The 16,684-nt window shown below is 39.6% G+C and overlaps 1 protein-coding gene and 1 pseudogene across 1 annotated transcript; one reads left to right on the top strand and one right to left on the bottom strand.

Moving 5' to 3' along the window:
* Positions 1-1,268: 1,268 nt before the first annotated feature.
* On the top strand, positions 1,269-2,547 carry LOC107867670 (annotated as a pseudogene).
* Positions 2,548-15,056: 12,509 nt separating this feature from the next.
* LOC107868781 (protein ASPARTIC PROTEASE IN GUARD CELL 1-like) lies at positions 15,057-16,268 on the bottom strand. The gene has a single exon (XM_016715426.1). The coding sequence runs from the start codon at positions 16,266-16,268 to the stop codon at positions 15,057-15,059; it is 1,212 nt and encodes a 403-aa protein (XP_016570912.1).
* Between the last annotated feature and the right edge of the window lie 416 nt (positions 16,269-16,684).

Raw genomic sequence — 16,684 nt, 5'->3', positions numbered from 1 at the left:
CATCTATATGGTCTTGCAACAAAGTACTTGACTCAATCTTAAATGTATCAAGACGCCATTGTAACAACACCCTTGTTGTTACAAATTGGTCCTGATAAATTTCTTGCATCTTGTCCCATAACTATTTGTCCGTCTCGTCGATTCTTGTACTCACCTCACAAAACGCGCTGGGTGCAAGGAACAGTTGGATGACACTCAATGCATCACTTTTAATCTCCTCTTTGTCAGAATCGAATGTACCATCGGGGTACTTTCTGTCAATTGCATGGATTGAACCTTTCCTGCGCAGTAACATCATTATTTGGATCTTCCATGTATTGAAGTTGTTGCGCCCATTAAATCTATCAATTTTAAACTTCATGGAACTCATCTCTACTTGTTCTTCCTCTTCTACTACGGATAGTAGTTAGAAATGTAAAAAATCAAAGTAATTCTTATCTAATGTGGAAGTTAAGACTACGTTGGAACCATAACACATACTCAAACAGAATCTTGGTTCTAATACGAATTGTTAGCAGAAACATGAAATAAAGAACAAGAGAAAGACACGAGATTTAACATAATTCAGATCCAAATGAGCCTACTTCCACTAGAGAACAACTATTAACAAAGAAAGGGGGAAAATCCCAAATACACTTAAGAAAATTGCTCTCTCAACGATCTACTCTTACAATGTATTTAACTATGAATATTTTGCAATGGTTTCAACAAAGACGAATGGCCATCCTTTAATAGATGGACAAACTTGGGGTCCTAGTACAAAATAAGAAAAGAAAAAATAAATACAAAATTTTTCCTCCACAAATTTTTTCTCTCTCCAAGTTCATTTCCTACACAAGTAAATTGGCACATGGAGTTTTCTTCCATTTGGATTAAACCCCTCAAAATCCCAAACTAACTCTTTCAGGAAATCCGATGATGTTATTGACAACGGAACCAAAATGATCAAGGTTAGTTAGAAATAAACTGCTTGCAATTTCTTCTCCATGGCTAGTGTAATAACCTGTTTTAATTACTCCTCCTGCAAGGTACTAATGAATAGTATCTGAGTTACGTTGTTTGGCTCCTTAGGCCGAATTTACTGGGGATGATTCTCTAGGAGCTATTTTTTAAAGTATAGTTGGTCGTCCTTGCCACACTGGTGTCATAGTTGGTATGGGACAAAAAGATGTCAATGTTGGTAAAGAAGCTCAGTGAAGAAGAGGTATTTTGACTTAAAATATCCCAGTGAACAAGGCATAGTAAGGAACTGGAGCAACTACGATGATATGGAGGCAATGTGGCATCACATATATTACAATGAATTCTGTATTGATCACGAGCTTCCCATTCTACTCACTGAGGCACCTTTTAACCCCAAGGCTAATAGATAGAAAATGACTCAAAATCAATTTTGCATCATTCAATTTTCTAGAATATATGTTGCGATCCAGGCTATTCTTTCTCTGTAGCCTGTATACTAGTGGTTGTACAAGTGGTTAGCAGCAAATGAAGTCATGGACTACCTGGACTACCAATATATTCTTGCTCCCTAGTATTATAGTCAATCACTACTTTTTTTGCTGCTTGTCAACAAGGCATTGTGGTTGATTTTGGTGGTAGTGTGAGCTGCACTGTCCTCGTCTATGAGGGACATGTGCTTTCCCATCTTATCTCATAGATAGATCATAGTGGTGATTATCTTTCGGATTATCTCATAAAGGTTTTCTTAGATGGTGGTCATTGGGATAATTGGGATGCTGTTGAAAGAGATATGTTTTGTCATATGAAGGAGCCAATTACTTATGTTGGACTTGATTTTGAAGTGTAGATTGAGAAGGAAAAAAGTTTCTCAAAATCAGTTGAGAAGGGCTATGAGCTTCCTGATGGGAAAGTCATCAATATTGGTGCTCAGAGGTTCTGTTCCCTGAAGTCCTCTTCAAGCCATCATTGGATGGAATGGAAGCATCAGGAATTCATGAAAAAGCCAACAACTCAATCATCAGATACGATAATGATATTAGGAAATATTTATTAGCAAACATTGTGCTTAGTGATGGCTCAACTATGTTTCCAGGTATAGCAGCACATATGAACAAGGAAATAACTGCTCTTGCTCCAAGATGCACAAAGATCAAGGTTGTTGCACCACATGAGAGAAAGTACAGTGCCTGGATTAGAGGATCAATTCTTGCTTCCCTCTGTACTTTCGAACGAGTAAGTTTCTTTCTGCTCAATTGATCAATGATAAATCTTTTAAGCTCAAGGTATTTAGCAGCTAACGAATACGTCGAATGTAGATGTGTATAACACACAGCGAGTATTATGAATCAAGTCCCTCAATTGTCCACCCGAAGTGCTTCTTGAGAACTTAAATCATCCTTATAATACTGTTCCTATTCAGGTTATACATTTTCTGTAAGCAGAGCTTTTTAGAAATTTCTCCATGCTGAACAGGAATACATAAATACAAGCTGTATATAATGTAGAGTCAAGTAGAAGGAGAAGATTCATTTATGTGTAGATCTCGACTATCTTGTAAATGAGAAATATAAGTGCATAATCCAACTCGGCAATCACAAAACTAATTAGATTAATTTTCTCTTGAAGAAAATTTTATTAGTAACACTAATTATTATTTTCTCTATAGCAATTTAAGTGGCACTATTCATTTTTCGAGATTTAAATTTCTTAATTTTGACCATCTATTTGAAAGTATGATGCAATTCTTAAAATGAGAATCAAGAAAATGCAAAAATTAAAGACGAGAAAATATGGATAAATAGATAGACACAAGAAAAGAAAATCAAAAGTAATCAAATGATATATTTAAACCAAAGACCTCAATCAGTCCTAAACAAGAACATAACTCTTACGAAGACCTCAAGAAAAATTGATTCACCTTGCAACCCCCATTTCTAAGCAAACGTCACCAAAAGCTTTATCAAGCTCTCAACTCTCAACAATTAGAAGTATTCAATATTCATCAAAAACTAAGGAATGAAAAACTTGTTAGGTTTGTAAGAGCTGTAAATGAAAAATGAATAGGTATTTTTTTCGAAAAGATATCAAGGGAAAGGATGTAGTTTGAATAGACACCTTTTCAGTTTGGATGGTTATTACCTTTTTTATGGATTGTGACTTTTTCGAGTAGTTTCACCTTTTCCAAAGAGTTGTACCTTTATGAAGGGGTGCATCTTTATGAACCATTGGTTCTCTTTATACATCAATACCTTGATGGCTATAAATAGGTGAATTTTTTCTCAGGTATAGACATGACATTTTGAAAGACAACTCTCTTCTTTCTTGCAAAACTCTAGTGTGATTTTCTATCGTTGAATGTGCTCGTAGGTAGACAGAGTTTGAGGTATCGTTATTCTATCAAAGTGATCATTTTATCTTGGGAGGATATATTCCATACCCTTGGATATCCGAGAGTATTAATTTTCTTAAGGACACACTGTGAATTTTGTGGACTTGAATCTTCTAATCTTCATCTTTTTCTAAATATCTGGTTTTGCTATTTTTCAGAAAATAGTTTGAACTTTATTTTTGGTTGTTCATAATTTGGGTTGAACTTGTTATTAAATTGGGCTAAATCATTGGGTGTTAGCCTATAGTTCCAGGGGTGTGCCCTGGGATAGAGTGTGTTTTGTATTAAAAAAATAGTCTGGGGGATCCTAGGTATGCTAGGGAGTAGGAGAGAGTGGGCCGACGGGGTCGACAGGGTCGTTTGGGTGATCAAACGGGCAAAATAGCATGAAAGAGTAATTTTTAAGCCAAATCGGTGTGCTATAGACCATGGTTCTAGGAGTGTGCCTGGGCCTCGAGCGTGTTTTTGGTAAAAAATCAACTAGGGTTTGCAGGCAGGCTAACGTGCTGGGGAGTGAGCCGACGGGGCCGTTTGGGTGGTTAAACAGGCAAAACTCTTCAAATGGTCCATTTTCGGGACAAATTAGTGGTTGTTAGCCATTTGTTTTGAGGGTGTGCCCTAGGCCCAGGTGTATTTTTGGCCAAAAATTGACTAGAGGCTCCTAAGCAGGTTGAGAAGTGGGGGAGGGTGGGCCAGCGGGGCCATTTTCATGGTTAAATAGGGAAAATAGAGCAAACGGGCTATTTTTAAAACAAATTAATGGATTTTAGCCAATGATTTCGGGGGTGTGCCTGAGGCCCGATCGTGTTTTGGGCCGAAAATCAATCGGGGGCTTTAAAAAAGGTGGAGTAGTATGGAAGAGAATAGAGGTGTACCGACAGAGTAGGCTGGTCCATTTGGGTGGTCAAACGAGCAAAACAATGTAAATGGGCCATTTTGGGCTAAATCGATGGGTGTTAACCAATGGTTCTGGGGGAATGCATGAGGACCGAGCATGTTTTGGATCAAAAATTAGCTGAAGGCTCTCAGGAAGGCTGAGGAGTGGGGAAGGGTGGGCTGGCAGGGACAATGGGGACGTTTGGGTGGCCAAATGGGTGAAACAGGGGCAATTTTCAAGCCTAATCATTGGGTCCACGATTCTGGGGATATAGTCGAGGGATGAGTGTTTTTGGGTTGAAAATTATTTAAGGGATTCTATGTAGGTTGAGGAGTAGGGGAGGATGGTCCGGTGGGGTCAGCAGGGCCGTTTGGGATGGTCAAATGGGTGAAATGACACAAATAGTCCATTTACAGGGCAAATTGGAGGGTGTAAGCCCACGATTCTGAGGGTGTACCCAGCTAAGGCGTATTTTGGGCTAAAAATGAGTGAGGTCTCCTAGGCTTATTGAAGAATAAAGGAGGGTAGGACAATGAGAAAGTTTGGGTGGTCAAACAGGCAAAAAGGCATGAACGGGCTATTTTATGGCCAAATTGATGGGTGTTAGACCATGTTTCTGGGGGGTGTCTGGGGCTTAGATGTGTTTTGGGCTGAAAATCGATTTGAGAGCTCTCAGGCAGGTTGAAAAATAGGGAAGAGTTGGTCAGTGAGGTCTGTTGGGTCGTTTGGGTTGTCAAATAAGCGAAATAGTGTGAATGGGCTATTTTTGGGCCAAATCTGTAGGTGTTAGCCAACAGTTCTGGGTGTGCCCGAGGAACGAACCATTTTTGGGAAAAATTGAATAGGGGAACCCAAGCAGGATGATGAGTGGGGTAGAGTAGGCGACAGGATTGGTAGTGCTATTTGGGTGGTCAAAAAGTGTAAAAAAGCCATTTTCGGGTTAAATTGGTAGATGTTAGCCCACGGTTTGGGGGATGTGACTGGGCCCAGATTTCTCTGGGTCAAAAATTAGCTAGGATATTTTAGGAAGGTTGAAGAGCGAGGAGGATGAGGCGATGAGGTAGATAGGACCATTTAGGTGGTCAAACGGGCAAAACAGTGAGAATGATCTATTTTTGAGTCAAAATCAGTGGGTGTTAACCCACGGTTCTGGGGGTATGCTCGCAGTCCGGATATCTTTTAGGAAAAAATTTGAATGAGGGATCCCAGATAGACTGAGAAGCGGGGGAGGGTAGGCTGACGAAGCTATTTGGGTTGTCAAACGAGTGAACCATTTTTAAGCCAAACCAGTGGGTGTTAACCAACAGTTTTGGGAGTGTGCCCACGAACCTAGCATGGTTTTTTCTGAAAATTGATTGAAGACTCTTAGGAAGGTTGAGAAGAGTAGGAGGGTGGGACTGCGGGGTCAGCAGCGTCGTTTAGGTGGTCAAACGGGCAAAATGGCAATGAACGAGCCAAATTGGTGGGTATTTGTCTATGGTTCTGAGGTTGCGCCTGGGGCCCAAGCATGTTTTGGGTTGGAAATTATTTAGGGGATCCTAGGTAGGTAGAAGAGTGGAAGAGGGTGCACCGGAGGTGCCGTTTGGATGGTCAAATAGGGAAAATGGCTCAAACAGGCAATTTTTAGGCAAAATAGGTGGGTGTTAGCCCACGATTCTAGGGTGTGCTCGGGTACTAGGCGTGTTTTGGGACTAAAACTGATCAAGGGGTTCCAAGAAGACTGATAAACTGGGTAGGGTAGCCCGACGAGGTCGACAAAGCTGTTAAGGTGGTCTAACAGATAAAACGACGAACGAGCCATTCTGGGCTAGATTATTGGGCCATAGATCCGAAGGTGTGCCTAAGGCATGGGCCTAATTAGGGCCAAAAATAGATCAGGGGATCCCAAGAAGATCGAGAAGCGGGAGAGGGTGGGAAGGCATGTCGGGGGATGTTTGGATGGTCAAATAGGCAAAACAGCTGAATAGGCCATTTTTGGGCCAAACCGGTGCATGTTAACCCACGATTTCTGGGTGTGCTCAATGTCCGGGCTTGTTTTAGGCTAAAAATTGACCAAGTGATTCTAGGAAGTCTTAGGAGCGATGGTGTTGACGAGGACATTTGGATATTCAAATAGGCGAAATGATATAAACTGGCCATTTTGGGGCCAAATTAGTGGTTTCATCCCATGATATCGAGGATGTGATCGAGACCCAATATATTTTGGGCTAAAAATTAATGGGGGTCTCCCAGGAAGGTTAAGGAGCAGGAAGGGTGGGCTGATGGGGTCGACAGGGCCATCGGGATGGTCAAACAGGTAAAACGACATGAATGGACCATTTTTATGCCAAATCAATGGGTGTTAGCCCATGGTTTCAAGGATATGCCTCAGGCCTGGGCGTGTTTTGGGCTGAAAATCATCCCAGGGCTCCCAGGATGCCTTAGGGGTGGGGAATGATGGGTCAATAGGGTCGGTAGGGCAATTTTAGTTGTCAAACGGGCGAAACAACATGAACGGGCTTTTTATTGGCCAAATTGGTAGGTGTTACCCGATGATTCTAGAGAGTTACCAGGGCCCTAGAATGTTTTGAGAAAAATTCAAACCAGGGCTTCCAAAAAGGCTGAGGAGCAGGTAAGGGTAGGACAGTAGGGCCGACATAGTCATTTTAGTGGTCGAATGGGCAAACTAGCACAAATGGGCTATTTTTGGGCTAAATCGGTTAACCCACGATTCTAGGGATGTTATTAGGGATCGAGCATATTTTATGCTAAAAATAGACTAAGAGATCCCAATAAGGAAGAGGAGCAGGAGATAGTGGGTTAACGAGGCCAACAGGGCCATTTGGACAGTCAAACAGGTAAAACGATGCGACCAAGCTATATTTGGGCTAAATCGGTGGGTTTTAGCCCATGATTCTAATGGTGTTCCTAGGGAACAAGCATTTTATGGGCCAAAAAATGATAGGGGTTCCTAGGTAGACTGAGGAGCAGAGAAGGGTGGGTCAGCGGGGCCGGTGGAGCCATTAGCGTGTCAAATAGGAGAAACAGTGTGAACAAGTCATTTTTTGGCCAAATCGATGGGTGTTAGCCCATTGTTCCAGAAGTGTACTAGTTTCTCGGGCGTATTTTGTGCTGAAAATTGATCGAGAGCTCCCAGGTAGGCTGAGAAGAAGGGTAAGGTAGGTTAGCAGGGTCGGCGGGGCTCTTTGGGTGGTTGAATGGGCGGAACATTATAAATAGACAATTTTTGGTCTAAATTGGTAGGTGTTGCGCCAGTGTTTTAGAAGTGTGACCAGGGATCTTGCATTTTTTGATAAAAATTGAATGAAGGCTCTCAGGCAGGTTAAGGAGAAGGGAGGGTTTGTTGACGTGGTCGGCAAGGCCATTTGTGTGGTCAAACGGGAAAAATAGCGTGATTGGGCCTTTTTGGGTCAAATTGGTGGGTGATAGACCATGATTCTAGGGGTATGTTCTAGAGGTATCCTAGGCAAGCTGAGCGGAGGGTAATGGGTGGACGGCGGGGCTATTTGGATGGTTAAATGAGCAAACCAACATAAATGATCATTTTTGGAGCCAAATCGGTGGGTGTTAGCCCACAGTTCTAGGGGTGTATATCAGAACCAAGTAGTTTTTGGGCTCAAAATCGATGGGGGGCTCCTAACAAGATGAGAGTGGAGTAGGGAAGGTTGGCGGGGCCGTTTAGGTGTCAAACAAGCGAAATAACACGAAGAAGCCATTTTTGGACCAAATTGGTGGGTGTTAGCCCACGATTCTGGGGGTGTGCCTAGGGATCGAGCGTGTTTTAGGCCAAAAATTAAAGAGTGGGCCAACATGGCCATTTGGGTTGTTAAATGGGTGAAATGAAGTAATTAGGCCATTTTTGGGCTAAATCGGTGGGTGTTAGCCCATGATTCTGAGGGTGTGCAATGGGCCCATATGTGTGTTTGGAAAAAAATAATTGGGGGATCTCAGTTAGGCTATGGAACATATAGGGTGGGTCGGTGAGGTCGGTATGGCCATTTGGGTGGTCAAAAGGGCAAAATAGCACGAACGGGCTATTTTTAGGCTAAATCGGTAGGTGTTAGCCCACGGTTCTAGGTGTGTTCCTAGGGATCGAGCGTGTTTTGGGTCAAATCAATTGGGGGATTTGAGGCAGGCTAGACAGTGGGGAAAGGTCATCTGGCAGGGTCGGCGGGGCTATTTAAATGGCCAAACGGTCCAAACAGCGTGAACTGGACATTTTCGAGCCAAATCAGTGTGTGTTAAAATTGATCAGGAATCTTAGGTAGTCTTAGGAGTGAGTGGGTCAATGAGATTGATTCTGTGGTCTAATAGGCTAAATAATGAATTTTGAGCTAAATCGGTAGGTGTTAGCCCATGGTTCTAAGGGTGTGCTCGGGGACAAAGCGTGTTTTGGGCCAAAAATCAACCGAGGGATCCCAGGCAGTCTTAGGAGTGGGGAAAGGTGGGACGGTAGGGTAAGAGGGGTTTCTTGTGGGTTAGATGGGCAAAATGACATGAACAGGTGCTCAGGGCCCGAGCGTGTTTTGGTCCAAAAATCAATCGGATTTTCCAAGTAGGTTAAGGAGAGAAGAAGGGTGGGGTGGAAGGATTGGAGGGGCCGTTTAGGTGGTAAAATGACCAAAATAATGTGAACGGGCTATTTTCGAGCCAAATCAATTGGTGTCTAGCCCATAATTTTGGAGGTGTGCTTGGGACCCGAGCATATATTGGGAAAAATATTGATTAAGGACTCCTAGATAGGCATAGGAGCGAGGAAGATTGGACCAGCAGGGTTGACGGGGCCATTTGGGTTGTCAAATGGGCAAAATGGCACGAACGGACCATAATTGGGCCAAATAGTAGATTATAGCCCACTATTCTGGGGTGTTCCCGGGAACCGGGTGTATCTTGGGATAAAAATTTAATGAAGGCTCCTAGGTAGGCTAAGGAGTAGGGGAGGGTGGGACGGCAGGATCAGTGGGTCCGTTTGGGTGGTCAAACGAACAAAATGACACGAACGGGCCATTTTCAAGCCAAATCAGTGAGTGTTAGCCCACGGTTCCTTGTTAAATCTTTGTGTTGTTCTTGATTTCTTTTACTTGTGGTTTGCTTATTATGTCTGAATCCTAACAATTTGTGACCCTAATTCATATTCAAAGGTATCCCCACCTTATAGAATTGATCACTGCACATATATTAATAAGGAATCATTTGGTTCGGGTCTATACACATAGGAACGACGGGTTAAATTCTAGCCCGAAGGTGCAGAGTGTTACATTTTCTTTCAAGAAAGCATTCGAAAACTTTAAATTATGCCTATGTGTTTTACTTATCCTATGTGTAATGCTTTACAAAATTCTCTAATCTATGTTGTGTAATAAAGTGCTATTTTGGATTGTTTCATATGCCAATACAATTGTATTGACCCTCTATATTTCAAGATCTAAGGCACAATTTTAGGGTCCCTCTAAGCCGTAGATTCATTGTTAGAAGTTTACAGTTGGTGAGCCTCCCTTATTTCGGAAGACCTTGTTCCTTTTGGGACATTGTTATTTTATTTTAGTTCATGGTCTGACTGGGGGCGTTGTCCCAGTTTTAAGAATGATGTTGGTTTCATATTCTTAGAGATTTTGCACACTGGTGTCATGTATTTTTGAATGTTTATGAATTAAATTTCGTATTGTTCAGTTGAAGTAAGATAGCGACCATGTTTCTGTTTTTACTATGTTTTCTGCATTTCTATATAATATGTGAATGTTGCATATGATTGCCAATTAGAGAGGCTCTCGGGCCTTCATGGTTTAGGAAGCTTATTGCGGCCAGACCTCGGTTCAGGTCGTGACGTCCTTTTATGGAGTAAGTTCCAGGTAGACACATGGCCATAACGTCTGACTCAAATTGTGATGTTAAAGAATATCCATCACCCAACACTCTACGACCGATGCTAGCAACTCCTGCATAATCACTACTACAATGAGGCATTCCACGCATTTGATCTTTGCTACATCCAAAAAGAATCGTTTCCAAATTTTGGTCTAAGACAAAAGTAATCACCTCCTCTGCAATCCAACCACTTGTGCTTGATCCATCTGCATATTTCACATTGTAGAGACACTAATTACTGTTTCGCGTACATTTATAACTGTTGGACTTGACTAAACAACTTGTACTTTTTGCAAAGCAATTGAGTTTTCCATGTGTTCTCGAATTAGTTGAAACAGGTGGGCATTCGGTATTCGGTTCGGTATTTTCATAATTCGGGTTCGGTAATTCGATAATTGGTAATTGAAAGTAGATACCAAATACCATACCATTAAACTTCGGTTCGGTAATTCGGTAATCGGTAAATTAAATTTGGTTTGGTACGGAATTCGGTATTACCATATTAAAGTTAGACATGCTTGTAGTGATCCTATTTGGCGATAATAGTGGTGATTTCCAACCAACGTTTTCAGAAAAATTCAATTTTGTTTGGTAGTTTGACACCTCTGAATACATAGTTTTACACCAGAAAAAATCAATTTTATTTGGTCTTGTTACACGTTGATACGTGTGACTCAATTAATGAAACATCTTAAAAAACCTATGTTACTGTAGTTTGATCCAGCTCTAAGAAGGGGAGAACTGGATGTAACACGAATAACATTTACATCAAACTGGATGCAACACGAACTGGATATAAATGTGATGTAAAGTCATAATATTACTTTTTATAAATGTGATGGAGAGCAATATATGTTATGTTGTCTGCTAAATGCTGAGTTTTGCTTCTATCCGCTGTTGACATATGAACACAAGGATTAAGAAAGCTTGACCAAGTACCCTTGGTTAAATCCATATTCCGACCTACGTTAGGAAGAGTAGAGTTGGGCAAGTGCAGCCACCAATGGTGTTATGTATCATATCATGAAGACTTCTTTTTTTGTTGTTCCCTTCCACGCCCCAATTTTCAGTCTTAGCGCGATATTTTCTTCAAAAGTTGTCATATGTTGGTTGCAAGGAAGTCTGTTGTGTAAAGTTAAGAGTCTACTTTATGACTGTGTTTAACAGTTCAAAGTTTGCTTGGGCAATATTCACACAAGTATGTGACCTTTGGAGTGTGGACTAGGTATGTGGCCTATGGGTCACTTAACTATAATTAGAATTTCGAGAAATACGAAATACCAAATGTTAGTAATATTTTTTACCAATCCCGAACCCAAATATCGTAATTTTAAAATTTTACTCCCAAATACCAATTACCAAATATTTTAGTTCAGTTCGGTAATTTGGTTTTTGGTATTTTATGCCCACCCCTAGAAACATATAAAGGATCATTTTGTTTGTAACATCCATTTGCATTACATGGTCCACATTGTTAGGATCGATTAGCAGTTCACACACACTAAATCTATGGAGAGATTGAAGAAAACTAGAGAGAGTTTTTGAGGAGAGAGAGAGGTAATTTCGTGGTAACACCTGTGGGTAACCTCCACGGCGGATAGGCTATTTATATTAATGACTTGGAGTATGTACAATTACACAGAGAATGAGAATAAAAGGTTGAACCGCGTGAACATTAATATATAACAGTACGTCACATATTAATCAGGCTCCACAACCTAACACACATTGCCACCAAACTAAATCACAGCCAGTGTCTATTAGCAAGTAATTTCTAATTTGTTCACTGCCAATATTAAAAGATGCAACACATTCACCATTTAGGAGAAGTGTACTTGTTGTTTTCGAAACCTCGTCGTGGGACCTTATATTCTCATGCGTGTCATGTAACCTTGTTAGACTTCCATTCGCACCAATTGCATTACCATTTGCAAGAATCGATGCCAAAGAATTTACTCTAGCTTGACAGTGAGCTAGCTTACTTTCAAGTATCGAGTCATAGTCCTTGAACTTTGACTTTTCAAATAAATTACGACTGTAAATGAAGAAAGTATAAGATGGCATTGGAGGATCAGGAATCTTGGTTGAATCAACATACATAATTCTTTTTCTAGCTTCCATAAGGTAAGTGGAGTTCAGGGATAAAAAGGATTTTTCATTGCCCAAAACTACTAAAAAAAATTGAGAAAATAATTGAAATCAAAAGGTGAATATGGAGAAAATTCATTTTTGTTGTGATCATCTTAACTTTGTAGGAAACAATCCCCACAGGAACATTAATAATTAGTACAATTATGGAAAATTCTGGAGGAAAGTATTCCAACTGTGCCTCTACCTTAACTTGTCAAGATCTTACAAACAACGAACAATATGGAACCATCCCTTTCGATATATTGAAACTAATCGGATTTACTATTAGTTTAATCTCTCAATCAATGAATTCTAAGGTACGATCCCAAGGGACATTACAAAATTTTCTTTTCTTAATATTCTCTAATTAGCCAACAATAAACTAGAAGGTCCAATCCCACCTGAAATCGGCTCATTAGATAGACTCGAAAAATTGTGTTGACAAGGAAAGTGCCATTTTATAATGTACATATAGATTTCAGCCTTATTTTATGATTCATGAAAAGTACAGAAGGAATTAAAGATCAAAAGACATAATTAGATTGCAACATAAAGAAATTTTATAGATACTCAATTACATGCATCTAAGTCAAACGACAAAGTATTTGCTGCAGTATCAAAAGTTAATCCTATACCTTGGAGTTGTGTAACGCCCCGCAAAAGTCGTACATGTATTATATCATAATAGCTAGCATAAAGAGTTGAAAACTTGAAAAATTTTCTAAGTGTCAAAAAGGACTTAGAATTATCTTGAGTTTCCTATCTTCGGTGATTTTATTTTTGACCTTCCGGACCTCCGTTTCTTGATTTTTTTGTTGATACACGATGGGGAAAGTCAAGAGTACGTCTCGGGTGAGTTTCAAAATTTTTAGACGAGCTTAAGGAAACATTTGGAGTGGAGAAACAGTAAGCCTCCACGATATGAGGGTGGCGCCTCACTCATTGCGGAGGTCACCCAAGGCGGCACCTTGGTTAGCGCCTTGGGCCAGTTTAGTTTTTCTCTGAATTTTAAGGGTGTTTTGGGTATTGTCCACTCTCTTATCAACTTAAACATGGATTTGATCCCTAATACACCATAATCCACCACAATTCACCCAAATTACTCAAGAACATTCATAAGGGTTTCAAACAAGAATTTCAAATAACTCAAGATTTAACCATGAGTTTTCAAGATTGATTGAAGATTTGGAATCTCCAAATCGTAGACTTCAAGAATCACCCATTATTTTTCATAATTGAGGTACGTGGGGTTTTTCTAAAAATTCATGGGCAAAGAAACCTTCTTTAATTCATGCTAAAGATTTAGAAATCATGATTTTACGGAAAGGGTTGAATTTACCATTACTAGCATGTTTTAGAAGCTTTAATTAATATTGTTTGGTCTTTAGGCCTTCCCCAATTTGAATTGAAATTTTATATATATGTATGCATGCGTTTAATATTGAGAGCATGAATTATAATGAAATCCCTCTCTTGTTACGATCTTCCCTTACTTATGATATTCTATGAATTGTTTTGAGCGCATTTCGAAAAGCATGATATGAAACGTCTTGATTTATACCATGACTTGAATATGATTTTGAAATCCAAAGAGGGGGTTGTGCATGTTGATAACTGTTGAATATACATATAATGAAAGAGTTCATGGTTTTGTCAAAAGCATATGACCACCATATGTTTGAAGAATTCTTGCATAGTTTTGACTTATGTTTCGGAACATGAAATCTCTTATACTATTTGCATGTTTGGGTGGTATGAGTTGAGTTTTGATGAAATAATCGTACATGATGTATTATGGCTCAAAAATAGGACTTGCAAATCTTGGTGTGACGACACCAACTTAGATAATGCCATGTTAATTCAAAACAGAATAAATGCATGTTTGAAATCAGATTTTCAGATTTTGAAACTAGAATGATGTATGTTTCAGAAGAGACTAAAATTAGGCATAAAGAGAGCTTAGGTGGTTCCCCGAAGATGGCATGAGTTCAGATAACTCATTGCCCAAAAATCGTGATTTGCAGATCCGGATATTATACGCTGGCCTAGAGCCCTGTGGGTATCAGACTCAAACACTCCAACCCTTGAGGCACACTTGGGTTGGGGGCTTCCCCGCCGAGTCAATGCTGGATTCCATATAGCCCGTGGAATATCAGACTTGTAGGGTAGTACCTAACTCAGAAGTAATACAAAGATCAGAAATTGCATTGACAGAAAGGTTTTATGATTATCAAAAATGCCCATGTATTTTGGAGTATATATCATATATGATGTTTTATTACTATCTCTAAACTATTCTATTTATATTAAAAGCTTTATTTTGGATTGCTCTGCGTACCAGTACATCTGTATTGACCCCCTACCTTTCAGGTTCTGAGGCATAGTCTAGGGTTCCTGATAAGCAGTAGATTTCTTCAGACAGAAGTGCAGAGTCCAGTCGGTGAGCCTTCTATATTTCAGAAGGCCTATTTATTTTCAGACATTTATTATCAGTTATGGTTTTTATCTACTGGGGCCTTGTCCCAGTTTTCAGACAGTTGTTATCAGTCATGTAGTAGAGATTTCATAGACGGTTTTCAGATGTTATTAGATGGTTATGGATTTCATTTTTCTGTTTTGAATTTATATCAAACTTATGACCATGATTCCGTTCTGTTATAAAATTCTACATTGGGACTCCCAGGCCTTCAGGGTTCGGGATGTTTGTCACGGCCAGGGACCCGGTTTGGGTTATGACAAGTTGAGTATTTCCTAAAATTGCGTAGTTGTTGCTCAATGCCTTAAAATATAGGCAGAATAACCCCCTAAGTTGCACCATAACTCGTTGGTGTGTCAGTAACAACAGATTGTTCGGTCTTGGTGGCTGAAGTACATCTTCACAACGAGAAAATTTGGTACAACTCCTGGATCCACCAGATAGCAAGTGTCTAAACGTCCAGGTATTTGAGCATTAATCAAAGGAATTTCTTTTACTTCTTGTCTGAATGTGTCGCGAAATACATTATAAAAAGTTTGAGGGAAATAGGAAAGAGTTTTTACAGTATCCACCATGACACCATCGGCTATGACATTTCTAAAATTCCTAATTGATGGGCTCAGAGTGATTTCCTTATTGTTAATGAAAACTTTATAAAGGTTGACGAAATAGAATATAGGTTTTGCAGGATTTGGTAATAGCTCTGTTGATACTGTTTTCTTAAATGGCGTTGTGTGGAAGCTAATTGTTGATCCATCGGAGTCAATTCCCGGTAGACACATGGCCATAATGTCTGCTTCAAATTGCGATGGTAATGAATATCCACCAGTCAACAATCTACGCCCAATGCCAGCAATTCCAGAATATTCAGGACTAAAAGACCGCTCTCCACTCATTTGATTCTTTCCACATCCAAAAAGAATTCTTTGTTGATTTTGATCTAAAACAAAAGTAATCGCATCCTCTGCAATCCAACCTTTTGTTTCTGATCCATCCTCGTATACCACATCGTAGACACACGCACCACTATCCTGCTTACATTTAATACGGTTGGACGTGAAATAACTTTCAGGTCTTGCATTGCAATTGAGTTTTTCATATGTTACCGAATTAGTTGAAACATATAGAGAATCATTTTGATCGTAACACCCACCTCTCGTACATGGTCTACATTGCCACCAAACGAGATCACTGCCAGTGTCTATTATCAAGTAAGTCCTAGCTTGTTCGGTGCCAATAGTAAAAGATGCAACGTAGTCACCAGGACATACGTAATATGTACTTGTTGTTCTCGGAGCCATGACATGGGCACTTTTACTCTCATTCTCAACGTGTGTCCTTGTCAGAGTCTCGTTTGCACCAATCGAATTACCATTTTCAAGTATTGATGTCAAATGACTTACTCTAGCTTGAGAACGAGATAGCTTACTTTCGAGTAAAGAGTAATAGTCCTTGAACTTTGACTTTTCAAATAAATAGCGACTGAAAAGGGTAAAACTATAGGATGACATAGGAGGATCTGGAAGCTTAGTTAGATCAATAGACATAAAAAAATTTCTAGCTTCCATAATGTAACTGGAGTTAAGGGATAATAAAGATTTTTCATTGCCAAAAACTACTAGAAAAATTGAGAAAATAATTGAAATCAAAAGGTGAATATGGAGGAACTTGTCCATATTTGATAGAAATTATTGCTTGATTTTGTTTGAGATATGTCTATTGCTGCTTGCACTCATCTATAGATAGTAATTTATATGTTTATATATTTAGTATCCCATTCAATTTTATGCCAAAATAGGATTATGCCAAAATAGGAACAATCATAGGAATTTAATTAAGTCAATAGTTTGACCAACTACGGAATGAAAGTCAATATTTCCACTGTTCCAAAATACTGGTCTCGATTCCCCTTTTCAAAGTCAAATAATATAAACTTTAACTAATATTTTACGATATATTTTTAAGATGAAAAAAGTCTATAATA

The sequence above is a fragment of the Capsicum annuum genome, chromosome 4 (genome assembly GCF_002878395.1).
Source record: "Capsicum annuum cultivar UCD-10X-F1 chromosome 4, UCD10Xv1.1, whole genome shotgun sequence".
In the NCBI taxonomy this organism is placed as follows: domain Eukaryota; kingdom Viridiplantae; phylum Streptophyta; class Magnoliopsida; order Solanales; family Solanaceae; genus Capsicum; species Capsicum annuum.
This window is presented reverse-complemented; position numbering and strand designations above follow the sequence as displayed.